The sequence below is a fragment of the Prunus dulcis genome, chromosome 4 (genome assembly GCF_902201215.1).
Source record: "Prunus dulcis chromosome 4, ALMONDv2, whole genome shotgun sequence".
Classification (NCBI taxonomy): Eukaryota; Viridiplantae; Streptophyta; class Magnoliopsida; order Rosales; family Rosaceae; genus Prunus; species Prunus dulcis.
The window spans coordinates 7,219,143-7,238,715 of record NC_047653.1 but is presented as its reverse complement, the minus strand read 5'-3'; the positions used below and the strand labels follow the sequence as shown (position 1 = coordinate 7,238,715).

The following is a 19,573-nucleotide window of genomic DNA, read 5'->3' as shown; positions in this document are numbered from 1 at the left end:
TTACCTAAATTCACAAAATATATATATATATATAATGCGGTGTGAGGGACCTACAAAAATATTCTTAAAATAAACTTATTTAAGGACCTTTCAATGAAAACTCTCTCTATATATATATATGGATTGCAACCAAAGCCAAAGGCTTAGCCATATCTTTGGTGGTCCACTTGTGACATGATCATGATAATGGTACCACATCTCCAAATGTGCTCCCATTTGCTACTTCTTTATACTGCTTGATATAAAGAGATGTTGACAATAATAACAATATTATATGTTAGATGGGTAACTTAATTAAGGTTTATTTGGTTTTGTTTTGACTTATTTTGGGAAGAAGCACTAATTAGAATTGGGTATGCCATCCCTTCTTTCTTTCAATTTCAAACCAATACTAATGGAAATGAAGCATTTTTCCTCTATCAAAGCTTTGATATTGGGGAAATGTCGGGAGGGAACCTAAAAGAGGGGAAATTCGGACACAAAATATCAAGTTCAAATATAACTATTCTTAACAACTTTATGAGTTGATGGCTTTTCTAACATTACTTTTGATCTCGTTTTATATTTCAAACAGTGAATGAATATAATACAATCAGTATGGGAAAAACTGTAAAAGCTCCCCAATGGCCTGGGTCCTGGCCTTGTGGGGTTAACTGAAGAGGGTAAGTTCCAGAAGAAAATAAAAGAAAAATAGAAGAGGAGGGAGGGAATGTGGATGGTGAGAAGAAAAGGCAGAATCCTGAAAGTCCGTGGCATTTACACGTGCTGATCCAACATGGACTACACAATTCAAGGCCTCGATTACCTTAATTTAATCCCAATGCAAACCCCGGATTGTTTGTTTCAATCCACACCAAAAGGGATTCCCACGCAATCTCATCTTCTTATGCATAACATATTTTTATCATTCTTATACACATATTCCTGGTCAAACACGCACCAAAATTATGGTCAAACATCTTCATCTTTCTTCCATCATCGTATTACAAAGGACATTGCTCGGCACTTTATAGGACATTATTTGACTCCTTACGTATAAAGAGTTACTCTTTCGTACAAATTAATCATGACATATATAAAAATAATTCATTAAAATTGCGAAAAAAAAAAATTTATACATATATGTCAAATTGTCATTTATTTGTAACGAGAAACGACTCTTTAAATGTAAGGAGCTTAATATTTTGTCTATTAAAAATGCCCCAATGAAATACTAGTTTTTTATTATTTATTATTTAATAAAAAGATGAATATTATGTATAAATAAATAATTGTTTGGGTTACATGCAGCAACATGTACAGCTGGTGCCGTTGCCTTTACGAACACTGTTGCTACTAATAATACTTCATGGCATTCATATCATGCATTAAATTCATCAAAAATATAAATACAATATGGAATCCTATGGAGTATGGGAGCTTCTATTCTCCTCGCATCTTGTGTAACCCTAAAATACTAAACCCTCGATAATTTCCATAATGCTTGGTGCTTCCTCCAACAATCATTAATTCACTCCTCTGGCTCTGATCGGCTTCCATTTATTCAATTTCCATGCTCATCATCAAAGATGCATGCAATGCAAATATACGGAGATAATGCTTTATCACGCGTTTTGTATCATCCCGATTAAACCACAAAATCAAACCCTCCACTCTTCACTCTCTGACTTTTGAACACGGACTCATCATTTCACTCTCTTACATTTGGATACTAATTGAAGTGACAATTTCTTATTTATTATATAAATAAATAAAATGCGTCCATAATGAAAATAAATAAAACATTAACACATGAGTTGTCGTTCAAGAGTTAGTCTCTCTAGTATTACTCGGTTGTATTTAAGTGCTGGAATTTAACATATTTAATAACGTACTCTACTCTCAACTTCAATCAACCACTCCATTACAATACACTAGTAGCATACGTCATATGCTTAACATATCCGGAATGTCAAACAAAGAGCTGTACTCCAAAGTTGCAACTTCAACTAGAAGCAGTCAAATTATGTGCGCACGCAAAATTGGCAAAGGACATGATTTACTAGTAAGCGGAGAGGAGGCAATCATGAATTTTTTTTTTTTTCTCCTTGATTATCAATCCAATGTATCTTGGGTTTCGTTCCCATCATATATCTTGCGAAGTTGCGAAAATGCTATGTATTTTTGTGCAAGCAAACTTAAAAAGGAGATACACTTGTTCTTATCATATATATTTGGGATGCATGTAGCAATTACCCTGATATATAGTAGAGCAAGCTTCCAATGAGCAAAGTCATTACAATCAAACAGATTGCATTCTTTGTGATCACCGTTGCGTTTTGTGGTGATCTTCTGTAATATTGATCTCCAAGAACATGACCAGCGGGTGTTTAATGTGACAAATTCACAACAGAGAGCTCCCTGGTCAAATTTATAAGAAAATAATTCGAGTCCATCAACAACAAGGTTCGCATGGTCTCCATAGATTCACACTGGCGGTCAAGGGACCTGTTACTGCAGCAGACCATGAAGTCAATTCTGGCAAAGGTCCCGTCAGTGCAAGATAATTTTCACCAAAAGTTTGTGGCATTTTCTTCCAGCTTACCTGTCAAATACCAAATTGTGAGCTTTCTTCAATCTAAGAAGCATTGACTTATCAAATGAAACAAAAATATGACTAGGAGCATGCATGAAGACAATGAGATCCATGTATGACAGGAAATTCACGAAGGTCAAATTAATGTTTAACAGATTAAAGCCAAGATAATCCTAACATTTACTGCAGAATGCCGTGTAAGGCAAAAGTGATAATGTCCCAAAACTCTAAACATATTGCACATGCGACGAGGGGACTAATTTGCTGATATTTTCATTGTGTTGTGTGAATGTTAATCTGTTAAGTAATCAATGTTCCTAAAAACTTAAACCACACACAATCAGAAATGGCCGACCGCAAGAGGATTCAAACACAGAATCAGACAGACAATCAAAGCTTTAGTACTATGCTAAGCAACCGTGGACTAAAAAAAGAAATTTGATCCCAAAAGTTAGGCTGAAAAAAAAAAAAACAACCCCAATGGTTTATATCAACACAACACACTAACAAGTTCATTGTACTTTGTGCTTATGCACACACGCATGTACGGAGAGGACAAGTCAAGAGTTCCAGCCATAATCACAAATAACAGTTAAAACTCTGAAAGATGGGTGATTTAGGACTAACAAGTAGGAAAGGAGCCATTCATATTTCACAGACACATAATGTTTGGAGACTGCATTGTTGGTCAATAAGCTAGAAATATAGCTCATCTTTTTCAAAGGCTACTGCATATAATCAACTCTAGTTTTTTTATGCTCATTGCTCATGTTATAAATTATAACTAGTATCTGCTATTCATACTTTCAGTTTGTAAATCTGATAAAAAATTGTAAATTAGGCTAATTTTAAAAATTAATTAGATTTTGCAAGCTGGAAATCTCATAACCACAAGAGTATCAAGCAAGCAAACAGGGCCTACTTGTCCAGGGAATGCTTTAGATAATGCCTTGATAGTAGAATTTTGTAGCCAACTGTCGTCACTGGAGATATTTTTTGGATGAGCTGTTCCATCTCTGACATCAGATGCTCCATCTACGCCACCACAGTTCACCATTAGACGGCCATTGGGCATCAGCTGATCCTTTAATTCCAACCAAGTTGTAACCTACATAAAAAATCATAAATGAAATTTATTTTAAACGCGTGATAACGTGTGATGCGGTTGGAGGACAAGGAAAGTATCAAGATACAGGAAATTGGATACAGCACAGCATTCTGGTTCTGGATAAATTAAAAAATGAAAGGGACATATATGGGAATAATAGCTAAGATACAACTAGCTACCTCATGGAGGTACATAGACCTCTAAAATTTACTAGGTTGTACAAATTATAAGTTCCCAATTATTACTCACTAGGCCTGACTTAACATGTAACTTGGACATACATAATTAACTGGAATCTTGTTGGTTTCAATCTTTTTTAGCTGTATTAAACCCTTAAGTCAGACTTCTGCATTACTTAACTGCTTGAGACGATTGATTTTGGTTATAGATGCAATTTAATGGAATTTAAACTTTAGATGCTTTATGACTCAGCTCTTAACTTTTTAGCTTTTAGAATCTGTAGCATAATTTTAATCCTTCATTGAAAGGACAACAGGGGTGTTGTCCAAGTTTCTTGTGAAGGGAAATTTGAACAAGGTCTTGCCCTGGAGGATAGTTGCTAGGAAGAAACTAAAAAATTGAGCTTTATTTAATTGCTACTTCCCTTACTTTAGCTATTAAAAAATTAACATCACTTCCCTTGAACTTTTGTCAGAAGATGGTTGTGTCTCATGGGTGCTTTCTCTGACCAAGCCAAAGCAGTATTCTGAATGGCACTCAAGGATTTCTTGTGCACATTCAAGATGAGTAGGAGGTGCTCTTTTGGGTCTAAATTCATAGGTGTTTCTCTACCCTTATTTCCTCGGTCCTCCCATTATACCTTGGTTTAACAACTGCATTCTCTGCATAACTTCTCATGGCATTTTTTTTTCACTACACTTTCAAATTTTCTTCTAGCTTTCTGACCAGACTCAGAATGAGATTGTTCAAATGGATACTATACTCTATATGTTTTCAGATATCACTGTGTAAAATGTGGCTTGAAGACAAGATGATCAAATGAGATGGTGTATTTATTGGAGAAGATAATAAAAGTAAACAATTGAAGAAATAGCTCAAACCTCGAATACCATGAAACAATATGAAAAGGTAAGGCACCAACTATTCATGAAAGATAGCATTCTTCATACCTCTTGCAACTGTGGCAAAACTTTTCCATCAGAAAACAAGTCAATAACAATGCCTGATATTTACTGCAAGAACAAGTTAGCAATACAGCAGGGAGAGAACTGAAAGAAATTGTGAAAATGAGGCATAACCAATGTATTCAGGAAGTATACACAAGAGCACGAAAATTACAAAAACAAATCCTTGAATTTGACCATCCACGCATTCCAAAGGTGGGCCAGGTAATACAAAGACATGTAGACAAGGAACTCACCGGCATACCCTCCAGAAATATTAACTGAAGGAGAAAGGGCATCACCAATGTGAACGTTAAGTATGCCACCAGCTTGAGTAGGCTTCTCAAGATCAGACAGCCCAAAATACTCTCTTGCTTTATCAATCAACTAAAAATATTTAAAATATTCAATAAGGAAACAGATCATAACTAATGCAAAAAAGATTTAACTAAGATAAAACAAAGGACATTACTGAAAATTGGAACCCTCTAATATCCTATAAAACATTTATTACACCTTGTATATTATTTTAATCTTGCTAATCATACCTCCAAGTACAGATTCAGTAAACAGTGCTGCTTAGTGACTCTAGTCTTAAGAGCTAAACAGATGAGACAGCACACCTTCTCAAGGTAAACATTTCAAGAGATGGACTGCAGACCAAATTTTTTTTTCTTAAGTGATATTTTCTGGTCAGCGACTTTTACACTGCTAACTCAAATGCTGTTGACCTTGTGTGGCTGAATTTTTTTATATTTTTATTTTGAGCAATTTGTCCTACTTATTGGTTGTTTGGGACAAGACTTCTGTCCATAACTTATAAAGTTTCAAATACAATTTTTTCTTGTGGCTAAATAAACTTCTGCATAACTTTCAATTGATTGTATTTATTCCAGAAAGAATGTATTAAAGATTATAAGGTGCTGGTAGGGGTTAAGACCTTAGATATTGATGACTGCTTGAACATAATCTTCCAAAACAAGTAAAAGAAACAGGGGTGACACTTCAGCTGCCTTACATTTTCTGTCCAAGACAAGGGGGAAAATCACTGACCTAGCAGGCCAACACCTTCGACATGACTTTGATTCCATTGGTAATGTTTTGTAGATTCCCATGACCTATAAATTGCACTAAGAATGCTATATAAGATAATGTTAGAGCCTTTCTTGGCATTGCCGCACTAAAGTTGCAGCCACGGTCCAAATTACATCAGAACTGAAATAGGATAAAGCACATAGAAATGCTTAGTGGTTGAGTTGTCTTGGTAGATAACACTTCACACTGCAATAAAGCAATGACATGCCTTGGGAGTTATCATGTATTAATGGGGCTCAAAAGATCAATATTAGCATTGCAATTTTGAGTACTTTGGTCAATAGTTCCAATGTGTTCTTTAAGCTACCACATGATACTAATTCAACGTACCGAATAAGCTATAATTATATGTGCATAATTCAAGTAATCTAATTATAAAGATTGTCTAAACTTAGTACCTAGTCGTATATTACATTCAGATTTTCAGAAGTTAAAGGTGAGGTAAGTCATTAACTTGTGAAGCAAAGAGCAAGATGCAAATCATCAAATGCAGTTCTTTGAATTATTTAAAGAACTCAAGTCCAATGCTTTTCAATTAGCAGAAGTAAAGGGTTACTAGAACTGGAACATTGCAAATATGCAAGAGGATTAACCCATTTGACCATAGGACACTCACAATTTGATCAATCTCCCAACCTTCAAGCTGCAAAGACGGCCACAAGTCAAGCATCAGATGAGCAGCTGTTCCACCACCCTGGCTTGAACAATACTTTTAGTCAGGAAATCACAAATTTTTATGGTACAAAAGGTATTTTACCACATGAGTCCAAAATGAAATGAATTACCAAGCCAAGGATGGCAATAGGACCTTCTGGAACAATAGCAGGCAAGCTAGCAAACTCATCCTGCATAATGCAGCAACCAATACAATGACTTTCTTAAATTATAGGTTCAAATTCAATAGCACTATGACACATGCAAAGTCTTATCAAATGTATGAAACCACAGAATTTCTAGGAGAACTTGGAATAAACACATTGAATTATTGAAATGCACATACCCAGTAGGAAGCAGTCCATTTCTGGTGCTTGTAAACAATGCTGTGCACATTTTCTGCATGAACCCAAAACATAAATAGCATTTAAAAGAAGAATAAAATGATGGGTAAAAATGAACGAACACAAAAGAAAAAGATTAACATACGAGAAGAGTCGAGGAGCAGCATTCTTGATTTGGGAGTGTCCACGATTAATATGTCATTGTAACTGCTCTTCATGGCCGTCAGTACTTGAAATTCTTCTTCTTCTTCCCCCTTTTTCTCTTCCAATTTCACTTCTTGCTTATCTGCCTTGGAGGCTTTGGTCTTGAGACTCTTGACTTTTCGTTTCCCATTACGGAACCAAAGCGAAACAGAGGATGTTGCTCTGCAGAAATGGTGACAGCGCTGTGAATGGTTGAAATGAATGGTAGCAGGCGACTGAGTTCGATTCGGACCGAGTTGCTGGGGTAACAATAGCAGGCTATTTGTTAGCAGAGCCATTGGTATTTCTAGTCTTCCATGCCCACCTTCACTTCAACTCTTATCTGTTTGTATTGTATCTTTAAAGGCTCGTGGTCACTCATAAAGATGCAGTGCAGGGCCACCAACAACAAAGATTGTCTCTTTCTTTTTCCCCATATCAGATTAGTGAGTCGGCTAACAAAGCTTTGAGGAGCTATTAATTTTAGTGAAAGGAAAAAGAAACTTTTATGATTAGTTAAAAATCCGAAAGAGCAGACCTATTGATCAAAATCTGAATTATGCTTTTAATTTTGATTTCATGTATTGAAAAAATTGATTATACTTAGATATATAATGATTCTTTAGAGTTCCGATTTTAGGTTTTAAGGAGCTCAAAATCCGAGATTAAAATTTAAAGCCAACCAAGTCAATAAACGTGATCAAATATGAAGACAAGTGAGTAGAAATGAGATTTTCTTCCTTTTCCTTCTTTAAAGAACGAAAGTCAGAACTGACGTGTATACACACGTTATTTGGTGAACAAATGAATAAATTTGGTGAACCTGACCTTATTGTAATTCAAATAACTGCACTCAACTTGTTTGAGTTAGGAGCATGAGTTTTGTTTTCTTTCTCATTGTTTGAGAAAGTATTTAGTAGGTATTGCTGACTAAATTTGTTAGGATTGTGCTAACTCCAACTTCACTTCTTCTTGGACGAGTCTACAGTGTTGCATGCAGGTAGCTAGGTGATGTTCAAGCCAAGAGTCCATGCATATCAAGATTTATTACTGCATTAAAATCAAGACAAAACAAAAGGATAGGGTGCTGGGGAAGAAGGCGCAAATCCCCTGAACATTCTAAGTGCAGTACAAGACTTCTGACAAGCTGACCTGTTTTAAAAAGCTCAGGATGCAGCTCTCCATTCTAAAGTTTGTGTCTTTGGAAGGCTATATATCTAACCATATCCCAAATGACTGTACAAACCAATCCTATAATATTATATCACCTAAAAGCCCCTGCTAATTAAGTAAATAAAATCCCCTAAACCACACCACAAAGAAAGATGATCCTACAAATATTTTATGTAGAGGCCTACACAGCCTTCATAAGTGCATGCCATTGAAAATGCTGTATGCATTGTCTTGTGCCCGATTAGCAAGCTTAGTTGCAGCTCCATTTTGATATGCTTTGGCTGCTCCATTTGGGACATTTCTTTTGGTGTCAGAACCCTGGAAGAAAGATTCCAACTGCCCACATGCTGCTTGGAACATATGATTGCTTGCTCCATTTGGGATATTTCTTTGGGGCATATCATTGCTTGCTCCGTATGGGATATGCCTCTGGGACATATCATTGGCAGGTCCATTTGGGATATTCCTTTTGCTCTCAGAGCCCGGTAAGAAAGCATCCAACTGCCCACATGCTGCTGCTATAAGGCCTGCATGACATTGCAAATTGACAATTCAAGATTTACAAGCTATTGTGTTGCTTCTGTAATCTGATTTACAAGTCAGCAGAGAAGAATTTTGAATTTAGGTTTTCACAGAAATCCCATGAAGTAGGATTCAAATTATCAAACGGCAGCAATGAGGTACACAACCTGAAGAACCTTCTTCAGTACTCAAACATGTGAAAAGTAAATATTTTTCACAAGAATCCGAGGAAAGATGCCTGGTTTGTGAGTTTTTACCTGGGCCGTGCTAGCCAAATTTATTAGATATTGACTTGACCAGAAGCACAACCAGGTTGTAACAGACGAGTATCGGCTCTGTTTCTTAATCTTAGCTTTTCACCTTTTTCAATGATTATTTAAGCTCATAGATACCCAATAGATTGAATTCAGGGAAGATATTTTAGGCTAAGATCATGTGGGGATTTCTTCTATGTCCAAGCTTCAGGTAGGCAACAGGTTTCTAGTAAATGAAGCAAAGATTACCATCAAGCTTGCCTAACTTCAGATTTTAATACCTTATTTTGACTGGCTTTTTCATTAATAGAAATATTACAGCTGAGCTTGGCTTATTATTAATCAAGTCATATAGGAAGGCTTCAGATTGGTCTAAATTCTAAAAGAACAATATTGAACATGCTTCTTTTCAAGCTGAGTTCTGTCATGAATAGTCAGTCTTGCCTGAAGCTTTCAAAAGCACATTTATCTTGATTGTAATAATGGACTAAATGAAGGAAAGGTAACAATAATCCCAATTTTCAACCAAAATTAACAACACAGAATTAGTATAAGTGAATATTCAGATGAATAAACAGCAAGCCTCCAGTTCATGTAACAAAGTATAATTGAACATGAAGTGAGTGTGAAACTTTTAAGGATGTATGAGACATGTACCTATGAATAAAGCAGAAGGTTTTCCTGGTCTTGATTTGAATTCAGGATGGAACTGGACACCAATGAAATATGGATGATTACGCAGCTCAACAATCTGTAATGTCAGTATAACACGTATTAGATCAAAATCACCAGAGTAAGCAAATCAATTGATTCTGTAGTTACAGAGACAAATAATGAAAATTTATACCTCCATGCGTTGGCCAGTTTCATCCTTGCCAGTGAAAGAGAGGCCAGCATTTTCAAGGCGTGCTACCATTTCAGGATTCACCTGAATCCAACAGAATTAGCCCTCCTGACAAAATAGTATCTTATAATACAATCATTTTCATTGGGATGCCGCTTACCTCATATCTGTGTCGATGTCTCTCATCGATGAAGCGCTTGTTTCCATATCTAACAAAATTCAAATTTCAAAGATTAGCCAACACAGGCATCTCATTCAGCATGCTTGTACCCTCTGATTTTCATGTGTATCAAGTTACTGATTGATCTATGCAGATCAATAGACCTCCTCATAAGCTTTGGTTCTTATGAAAAATGTGATATGTACAAATCAAATGTGCATATTTCTTTCCAAATTAGTACTCACAGTTTAGCTGATTTGCATTCTGTAGACTGGAAATATGTTCTCCTGGATCCAAGGCGCATGGTGGCTCCCATATGTGTTGTTGAACCCTGCTTTACAAGGTCCAGAGATTAGATAAATGGGAAAGGCAGGATATTGAGTTCCATTCAATGAAACATAAAACTCGAAAACAAGATGCAGACCTCTGGCATAAATATAACACAGGGATTCTTAGTGTTAGGATCAAATTCTGTGCTGTTAGCATCTTTCAGACCAAGAACAGATCGTGCAAACTCAATGACAGCAATCTGCATTCCTAGACAAATGCCAAGGAATGGAATTCTCTTTTCCCGGGCATATTTTGCTGCAAGAATTTTCCCTTGCACTCCTCTGTCCCCGAATCCTCCGGGAACGAGAACACCATCTGCACCCTGAAGATACAGGCCAATCAGAAGGCTAACAAAAAAGCAACCGCAACTCAAGGCTATTAAACCTAAATACACACACCTTCAACAACTTCCAGGCAGCTTTATAAGCATCAGGATTCTGCAATATGATACATTTTTTGTCAAGTTTTGATATAAGGTAAAATGTAAACATTGCTAGAACTGAATATCAATATATAACTCGTCCAAAAAAAAAAGAATATCAATATATAACAACCTCTTTTGCAGTTGCGTCTTCAAGGTCACCAGCTGGAACCCAATCCACGAAAAGTTTCTTGCCACGAGCAACAGAAGCATGCACAAGAGCCTGCAGAAATTACTACAGATTATATATCCAACCCCAGCATACTTTGTCCTCCCCGACTTCAAATTTAAGTATCACAAGAATGAAAGCAAAATAATTAGAATTTGATAATAGAATTGTACCATGTTTGTATTACCACAACCACAAAGTGAAGCTGGAAAAAAAATTAACACAGTAATTTTGTTCCAAAATTTACTCCGACTAAGTATCTTCCTGAAATTTATCTTGCTGTTTACATTTGGTATGGTTAATATGTTCACAAGCTCATATCTAAACATATCAGTCACTTTCCCCTGAACTGGACCGGTTTATAAAGCACTAAGAAAAGTAATAATTTGATGATGAAATCGTAAACTATAGGAATAAGAATTCTGTTGGCGAGTCCCTTTGTTTGACAAATTCATCATAGCTATCATCTTTCCCAGATAACCTCATATCAAAACATAACAGAAGGCTAACAATGGACAAAACTATTTTTTTCGTGTTATCTACTTTACAGATCCTAGTTCTGAGCTCAAATCTTGGGCAAGGATTTAAGAATTGTAATTTGTGAGTACTGCATTTATAAATGCAGCAAGCAACCATCTTTAGATATTAGATTATCGTCTGATTTAAACACCAATTCATAGTGAAGAAGTGGTAGCTAGGTGCACCTTTATTACAGAGAGGTAGGCATCTGAAAGCCTCGTATACTTCCCGACCATGGCAATGCGAACCTGTTATGCAAATGACATTAGGATTTCGATTTTTTGGCAACAAAAGGAAATAAAAGTATGTCATTGGGCATGTCTTTGGAGCTAAGACCTACCGGCTCATGCAACATGTCACAAATTTCAGCCCTAGAAGTCCATTCCTCTAATTCAGGTTCCCTTGTTAATCTGCACATTAAGGAGCATTTGTGTAGATGAATGTTAGAAAACTAAACAGTGAGATCAACTGATGCACAGTGCATATGGATTACATCCCAAAAGTTACAGGAAAGAAAATGAGAAGAGTTCATGAGACAAACCCCTGAAGGTTCAGCACTTTAAAGATTGCTTCATGAGCCTTCTGATCCTATTTGAGAAGAAGCAGGACAAAAATTCCATGTGACAGTTAGAGAATGAAGATAACTTCAGCTTAAGAAGATGCATTTCAGAAGTTGTAGAGAACTACTCACTCTTAAAAGTAATGGAATGTGCCAGATGTTGGAAACATCGTAGAGAGTGATGATGTTCTCTTTCTACAAAATATTTAGCAGCTTCAGTAAAGTATTCATCTTGCAAAGCAGATAGAAATTCGTTTCAAGTAGTATGCTTGAACTAGAACTTATCAAACATACCTGGACATGGCAAAACTGACTGACTTTCGTCTTTACGTTCTCTTCTAGTGCCTGTAAATTTAGAATCTTCAGCCAACATGACAAAGTAAACACGGCAAAAAGATGGAGAGAGAGACAGATAGACAGACCGTTGTGCTGCGACAAGCTATCAAATGTGGTGTCAAACCCAGGCACCTCAGTCCACGAACACTGTGCTGGGTTGGTTTTGTTTTCTGAACATAATGAGCATAATTAAGTACATTCATTAGAGCAATTTAGTAGTTTTCTCTTATGACTGAGAAATATAAACAGAGGTTAAATCATCTATCTATAAGAAAAAAGCTAGTGAACAGACAATTATAAGAACCTTACCTGTTCACCAACAACATTCAAAACAGGCACAAGGCTAACATGAATCAAGCAAAAGTTGTGACTACCTGAAATAAACAAACATTGATGGAAAAGAAAAGAAAAGAGTCAAGTAACTAAGTAATCAGATCAGAAAGACTGTGTGCCATGCCAACATATATAATACTGTCAGATATGGAGTTTCGTATTCAATTTGCTTACCTACACGGTACGAGAATTGTCCTAATGCCTCAATAAAAGGCATGGATTCAATATCACCTACAACCAGGAAGTTGTCAGTAATTTGAAATAGCCATTGAAACAGCTGATGCTGCCAGAAATCAAGAACATTGTTGTGGAAAATATAGATGCACCTATAGTTCCACCCAATTCTATGACACAAACATCAGCTGGACCTGACTCCCCATCCACTGGTATTTGTGCTACACGCTCAATCCACTCTTGGATAGCATCTGTGATGTGAGGAACAACCTACAGAGAAAAAAAATAATATAGAAAAAGAAAGGGACCAGATAAAATATAGCCAGAAAAAGAACTCATAGTAGGTAGACAAAAACCTGGACAGTTTTTCCTAGATAATCTCCCCTTCTTTCTCGGTCAATAACATCCTGTGACACAACACAAGGGAAAAAAAAAAAGAAACGTTTGATAAAGAGATTTTTGGAATGTGCAGTAGTAGGTATATAAAAATATAATAAAGTAGATATATATATATATATATGTATATGTGCGCGCGCGCAATTTAACCCACTTGCCTGGTAAATCTTTCCGGTAGTAATATTATTATCACGGGTCAGCTTGATATCTAGAAATCGCTCATAGTTTCCAAGGTCCAAGTCCACCTGGGAAAATTTTTAAAAAAGAAAAAACCAAATTAGCAAATAAAAAGTCTGTGATTCTTCCACGTTTTTTAAGACTTTTGACACTTGAGTCCAAAATTTCTCATTGGTAATTGCAACCATTTAATTCTTTTTAACTCTGTACTTATATGGTGGAAGAATTCAAATTGTTGTGTCACAGATTGAAAAGGCATATGATCTTATAAAATACAACAGAAATTTCCCAGGGGGATAATGACAAAAGCTTCCTACAGAAATGTCCCTCAAAAGTAAAAGAATCAGCTAGGAAGGAAGAGGGCAGAAGAGTAAGTTGATGTACCTCACCACCATCATCTAAGACAAAGACTTCCCCATGTTCAACAGGGGACATAGTTCCAGCATCAGTGTTTAAGTAAGGATCTGAATTACATAAGAAAAAGAAAAATGGTGATCAGGACAAGAGGGAGAGAGAGAGAACAGTTTAAACTTATATATATCAGGCATTATATAGAAGAAAAAAATTGCAGTCACTCAGATTTGTGTTCTCACTGAAACACTAACTGAAATTCAGAAGAAGAAAAAAAAAAACTTTAGCAGAAAAAGCTAAATCTGATACATCTTTTTTCCCCATTAAAAGATAAAGAGAGAAAAAAGTGGATGAGCTTTCCAACGAAAACAGCATAATGGGTTGCTTCAAAAAGTTAAAACAACAGAGATGAGCAACATCACACAGAATTAAAATGAAAACAGGAGAAGAAGAACAAAAGGAAGCAGAAGAGGAGGAGAAAGATACCAATCTTAATGGAAGTGACCCGAAGCCCACAAGCCTTTAGAAGCAGGCCAATACTACTAGCAGTCACTCCTTTCCCAAGACCACTCACAACTCCACCAGTCACCAAAACGTACTTCATTTCTTCTCTGCTTCTTCTTCTTCTTCTTCTTCTTCTTCTTAGACAAACGCCAACTTAGCCCCTCCCCTGTTTCCTACACAAGAGAAACATCACCCATCACCCCAATAAGCATTTTAATCTCCGCCATTAGCTGTGGAAAGAAGAAGAAAAGAGAAAGAAAAATATATAATTTTTTTGGTTGGTAAAGACTTATAAACACAACCCACCAGCCACCAGAACAGTGTTTCAAAGGCAAAGCAGTATAGCAGGAGCTGCTAATTCTTATTGTCTTAATTTGCAATTCTTGGTGTTTTTGAACGTTATCTGATTTCTCTCTCTTTAATCCAACTCAGAGGTGCAAAGAGCATGAGCTATATCATACAAAAGCCAAAGCAAGAAAAACCATCAACAGCTTCTTAACAGCAACAGACACATAGAAAGAGAGACACAACAAGAGAGAGAGAGAGAGAGAGAGAGAGAGATGTGAATAAAAAGGTAGTTGCAATGAGGAATGGTTAGGCACAAGGGCGGCCTTTTATAGACAAAGTTGGGTATACAAAATTAGAAATTACACCCAAAAAAAAAAAAATTTGCTCTTTCCCTCTAAAATCTATAATTAAAAAAATGGCTACAATTTTGTCTTTCATTTGTTTTCCTTTCATGTCACAGCTGCAGCGGAGCTGCAAAGGCATATATACCCCATCCCACCAATAAAATGTAAGTGAACTAAAATATTACCTCCTCTAATTCGCATTAATTTTATTTTAATTTTATAAAACTAAAATAAAGAAGAAACTGGTCGGTTGGATAATTCTTCATATCATCAATTTAGTACAAATTTTCCAAACACTTTTGGGTTCTCAACGTATGCACTTTTCTCCGGCCAAAAAATGTGTACACTTTTCTGCCAACTTGGACCAATTTGAAGTTCTAACTACTATATCCTTAATTAATAAAAATATCCTCTCTCTCTTTCTCTCTCTCTCTCTCTAACTACTACTTTCCATATGTATATATCAAGTTGATCCTCCTATGTATTGAAACCTCCTCAGGTTGTTACCAAATAAGGTCAAAAAGAGTTCCCTCCATATACCTTTAAATTAGAGGGATGATTGGCACTCCAAAGTCTCATTTAAATTACCTCATGCACTATTCATTTTTGTGAGTTGAGGAGCATGGGATGTAGGATTTGGAGTGCCAAAATAATCCTATTAAATTATGCTACTCTCCTTATTATAAAATATAATGATCGCTTGTTCATTTTTTCTTCTTTTTCACTTTCTTCCCAATTTATGTAGAGTACTGATTTTGTACCACATTATTGATCACTACTTTACTAGAGGTGGATTCTATATATACGGGTGCGACTTATAGAGATGCGGTGGGTAATGTAATTAATAAATATGGTATAAATAATATTATTTATTTATGTAACATGTGTACTCTCATACACCCATCATAATAATGCATTTACTTCCTTGTACCAGAGACACCAAACAACATAATTACATTTACTGCGAAATTCTTTGTGATTATAAAATTTCAACTTTTGACATAGATCACTGATTTTCTATCCCCCAACAAGTGTTCGATTCTTTACCCCCTCTCTCCCTCGAATTATTTTTATTAAAAAAAAAAAAAAAACCCTAGATGACGTTGTTACAAATTAAACTTAACTAATTGCATAATTAATTCCTCCACTTGATCCATATCGCATGTCTATTCTGAGAATATATGGTACAATAACATTAACATAAAACTAATGTACTTGAAGAACTACAAGAGAAGACGTAATCTTAGTTACGAGGATAATATAGTTTTACTACCAGTAAAATTATATTATCCTTATAAGTTAGATTGCGTTTGTATATATTTTTATCGATAAGAGATAAAGGTTATCAAAATGGTAATACTTGGCGTTCACTGATTGGTTTAAACCCTGGTTTGAGCTTGGCTTTGGAAAAACATTGCTCCATCATCTCCCATCTGTAATTTGCTTTCCGTTCTTTGTTTGTCTGGTGTAATTTGGCTTCTTTCTTTTCTTGTAAGAGGCCTGTGCTTGGTTTTCTTTTGTCAAAATCAAATATATAGTGATACTATAAAATAACAGTTGAACAAGACAAAAGGGTTCCGGCCAAACGCAGGTGGGTAGTTTTTTTTAAAAAAAATTTTGGTCGGGTAGGAGTTTGTTAGTTAATTCAGGAGTGATTGAGTGGTGAGACCAATATCAAAGAAAACACTTAGAATTCCATTCTTATTTTATTTTTATTTTTATCGACTCTCTCGCATGAAATGCAACTTTATGATATCATATAATTTATGTAAAATCATCTTAATTCGAGATATTAATCTTTCCAAATGATACACTAAATTATTGATCGAATGATAGTACGATAATATAACATGTTGATGTTGATTATTTTCTAGAGATAACACCACTCTTTAAGTATAGTATCTATCTATAGCATCTAAAGTCGGTAGTTTTGTCATGCTTGATGAAACAAAGGATGCCGATAAGATAAAAAGAGGTGTCAATGGCATGGTGATGATGTTGCCTTAGGCTTTAGTCATGCGATGGGTGTTACTTGCACCTTTTTTTGGTGTTCAAATGCTGCACTTATGCAATGCCACACACCCCAAATCAAATTCAATCTTTTTTAGGACCACATATATAGGGGTAAATGCTCGTAGGTTAATCACTTGAGCTACGCTATTTACAATTAAATTCAATCTTTTTAGGACCACATGTATAGAAGTGAATGCTGGTAAGTTAACCACTTGAGCTACGCTCCTTACAATCAAATTCAATCTTTGAGGAGAAAGAATATTTCCATTAATTATGTATCTTCCATAATTTGATAAAAGAAGAAGAAAAGAAATAGAACCCTATGCACCTATTCTTTTTCCCTTTTTCTTTTCAATTATACTTGTATATAATAACTATGAGTAATGAGTGGCACCCGACCAACCACTTGCTAATTACTTTCCTATTAATTAGACCCATGCCAACATACCCCACCAAGGTATCCCCATAGCTTATGTATAATTAATGACCCAATAGTGTTTTAATGTAAGAAGGGCTCCACCCTTCTTCTTTATTTATTTATTTTAATTTTGTGACTGAAATTAATTATTGTTTCACAAGAAAAAAATAAAGAAGAGATTTTTCGTGTTTTCACAAAACCACCTAAGGTCTTAAAAATTACACGAATATCCCCTGAAGTTTCAGTTTGTTTTTACAAAACTCCTTTTCGTTGATTGTTCGTCCAGAAATTGATGATTTCATTGAAAAAAAAAAAAAACTTATGCAAATGATAAAATTAACCTCAATGAATGCATATGCAATCTAATCTCAAAGGCCAACTTTGTCATTTTGAGATTAATTATATATATATATATATATATATATATAATCATCAATCTTTAATCGAAAAGAGATTTTGTGAAAACAATTTGAAACCTCAACAGATGTTCGTATAATTTCTGAAACTTAAAGGCATTTTATAAAAAAAACCAAAAATTTCATGAATAGTGTTAATGTAAATAACTCTTATTTAATCAGATAAACTGAAGAAAAATAATAGTGAGGGCAGTGTTGAAGTAAAGGATATTCGCATGCATTCAGATTGATAGATGAAATAAAGCTTTATTGGTTTGCATCCACACCCACTTTCCGAAAGTATTATAAAGAAGAATATAATTGAAAAAAAAAACAAAGACCAAGAAATGGGGTCAAAAATGAAGGATAAAAAGACTTTGTGGAAAACTCAAAGGATAGAACAGCCAACCAAAAAGGAAAAAGAAGACCGAACAAGCATCCTTATATCCCAAGAAAACTACCTATCAACTAACCAAACAACGGCCAACGAAACAATCTACCACTCACTTGTTTTCTTTCTTTAAATTATTCCGATCTTAAGATAATTTTATCCCATGTATACAAATCAAGTAATTACAGCAGAAAAGTGACAATAATTGTTTCTTAAAGCACTAAACTTACTATCATTCAACTAACTAATTTGCATTAGTTTGTACGATATCGATAATTAGCGTACCATAAAAAGGAGATTAGAAATGCTGATTTCCAACTTTTTGAAATGAATAACTCACGTATTAGTGAACCAGCTAGATCTTTTAGGAGAAAGACGATAAATTATACTAGTTTAGTGATATTTCTCTCTCATAGTAGAAGATGTTCATATTTAAGAACCCCTCTATCATTGATTTGTTTTTAGAAAAAATTTATTGAAGTACGCTCATATTTTCCATGTAAAGGGACAATATGCAGACTTTAAATTAAACTCTAGTTTTTTTTTTTCCGTACTATACATGACTACTATACCTCTAAACTTTATGCACCGTTCATAAAAGAATGCTTGATTACCTTTGTACATGGTTTGTCTTGTAAGGTCCCATTCCGACTCTCCTAAATTTGTATAGTCAATTTTTGTTGTTGAGATGATAAGAAACATCCAAATGATATACCCTATCTTGCTCTTAGTCTTCCTTATCTTTGATCACCCTATCAATTTTTGCGTTAGTATTTGTATAAATTTACGCAGTAAACTTATTTTTAATAATTAAGATTTGAGAGCTAGAATCTCTACCTTTCGTCATCCGTCTTATGTAATTTGTGGGTGTTTGTTGTTTAATAAATTACTATCTTTTTGTTTTGAAAAAAGGTTGAAATTCTGAAAACTTTAATTTATGCACGACATATAATATATGAGTAACGCTACGGGCACCAACTTGTTTACCAACTTTTGGATACCAACACATGTGGCACATGACATGGCAACCTATGTCATCTGCCACCTCATTTATTTTAATTACATAATTTATTATATAAATAAAAGAATTTTTTTTCTTTTTCTTTTTTCTTTTTTCTTTTTTCTTTTTTCTTTTTTCTTTTTTCTTTTTTCGGTGTGAAATTCTTTTATTTATATAACAAATTATGTAATTAAAATAAATGAGGTGGCAGATGACATAGGTTGCCATGTCATGTGCCACATGTGTTGGTATTCAAAAGTTGGTAAACAAGTTGGTGCCCGTAGCATTATTGATAATATATACCTTCAAGGTTTGTTTGATATGTCGGATTGTACTAACTAATTTATGTTGGATAGTATTAATTTATTTCAGAGAGTACTGACTGTTTATCCATAATATTATAAGACGTTTGGTGATGT

General features: G+C 35.0%; 2 protein-coding genes across 2 annotated transcripts; both read right to left on the bottom strand.

Annotated features, from left to right (window-relative positions):
* Positions 1-1,863: 1,863 nt before the first annotated feature.
* Positions 1,864-8,024, bottom strand: LOC117624583. Its single transcript, XM_034355918.1, has 9 exons — positions 7,912-8,024; positions 7,046-7,557; positions 6,903-6,955; positions 6,688-6,747; positions 6,519-6,596; positions 5,065-5,194; positions 4,814-4,866; positions 3,498-3,683; positions 1,864-2,584 (listed from the first exon to the last, which is right to left on the bottom strand). Exons 2-9 carry the CDS (start codon positions 7,380-7,382, stop codon positions 2,435-2,437), a joined length of 1,047 nt encoding a protein of 348 aa, XP_034211809.1. The 5' UTR covers positions 7,383-7,557; positions 7,912-8,024; the 3' UTR covers positions 1,864-2,434.
* A 73-nt stretch (positions 8,025-8,097) lies between these two features.
* On the bottom strand, positions 8,098-14,860 carry LOC117624581 (CTP synthase-like). Its single transcript, XM_034355911.1, has 22 exons — positions 14,612-14,860; positions 14,288-14,478; positions 13,835-13,914; positions 13,432-13,518; positions 13,234-13,284; positions 13,030-13,147; positions 12,878-12,934; positions 12,680-12,744; positions 12,457-12,540; positions 12,329-12,379; positions 12,167-12,229; positions 12,017-12,063; positions 11,816-11,885; positions 11,661-11,723; positions 10,921-11,010; positions 10,765-10,803; positions 10,461-10,688; positions 10,282-10,367; positions 10,037-10,085; positions 9,880-9,960; positions 9,690-9,783; positions 8,098-8,783 (listed from the first exon to the last, which is right to left on the bottom strand). The coding sequence occupies exons 2-22, from the start codon at positions 14,403-14,405 to the stop codon at positions 8,449-8,451; spliced, it is 1,956 nt and encodes a 651-aa protein (XP_034211802.1). The 5' UTR covers positions 14,406-14,478; positions 14,612-14,860; the 3' UTR covers positions 8,098-8,448.
* Positions 14,861-19,573: the final 4,713 nt, after the last annotated feature.

Coding starts and splice junctions, on each gene's coding strand:
- LOC117624583 (XM_034355918.1), bottom strand. CDS start 7,382: ATGGCTCTGCTAACAAATAGCCTGCTATTGTTACCCCAGCAACTCGGT. Junction 6,748..6,902: donor AATGGACTGCTTCCTACTGG/GTATGTGCATTT, acceptor TGCATTATGCAG/GATGAGTTTGCTAGCTTGCC. Junction 6,597..6,687: donor CTATTGCCATCCTTGGCTTG/GTAATTCATTTC, acceptor TGTTCAAGCCAG/GGTGGTGGAACAGCTGCTCA.
- LOC117624581 (XM_034355911.1), bottom strand. CDS start 14,405: ATGAAGTACGTTTTGGTGACTGGTGGAGTTGTGAGTGGTCTTGGGAAA. Junction 12,064..12,166: donor ACATTCCATTACTTTTAAGA/GTGAGTAGTTCT, acceptor CTTCTCAAATAG/GATCAGAAGGCTCATGAAGC. Junction 9,784..9,879: donor AAACTGGCCAACGCATGGAG/GTATAAATTTTC, acceptor CTGACATTACAG/ATTGTTGAGCTGCGTAATCA.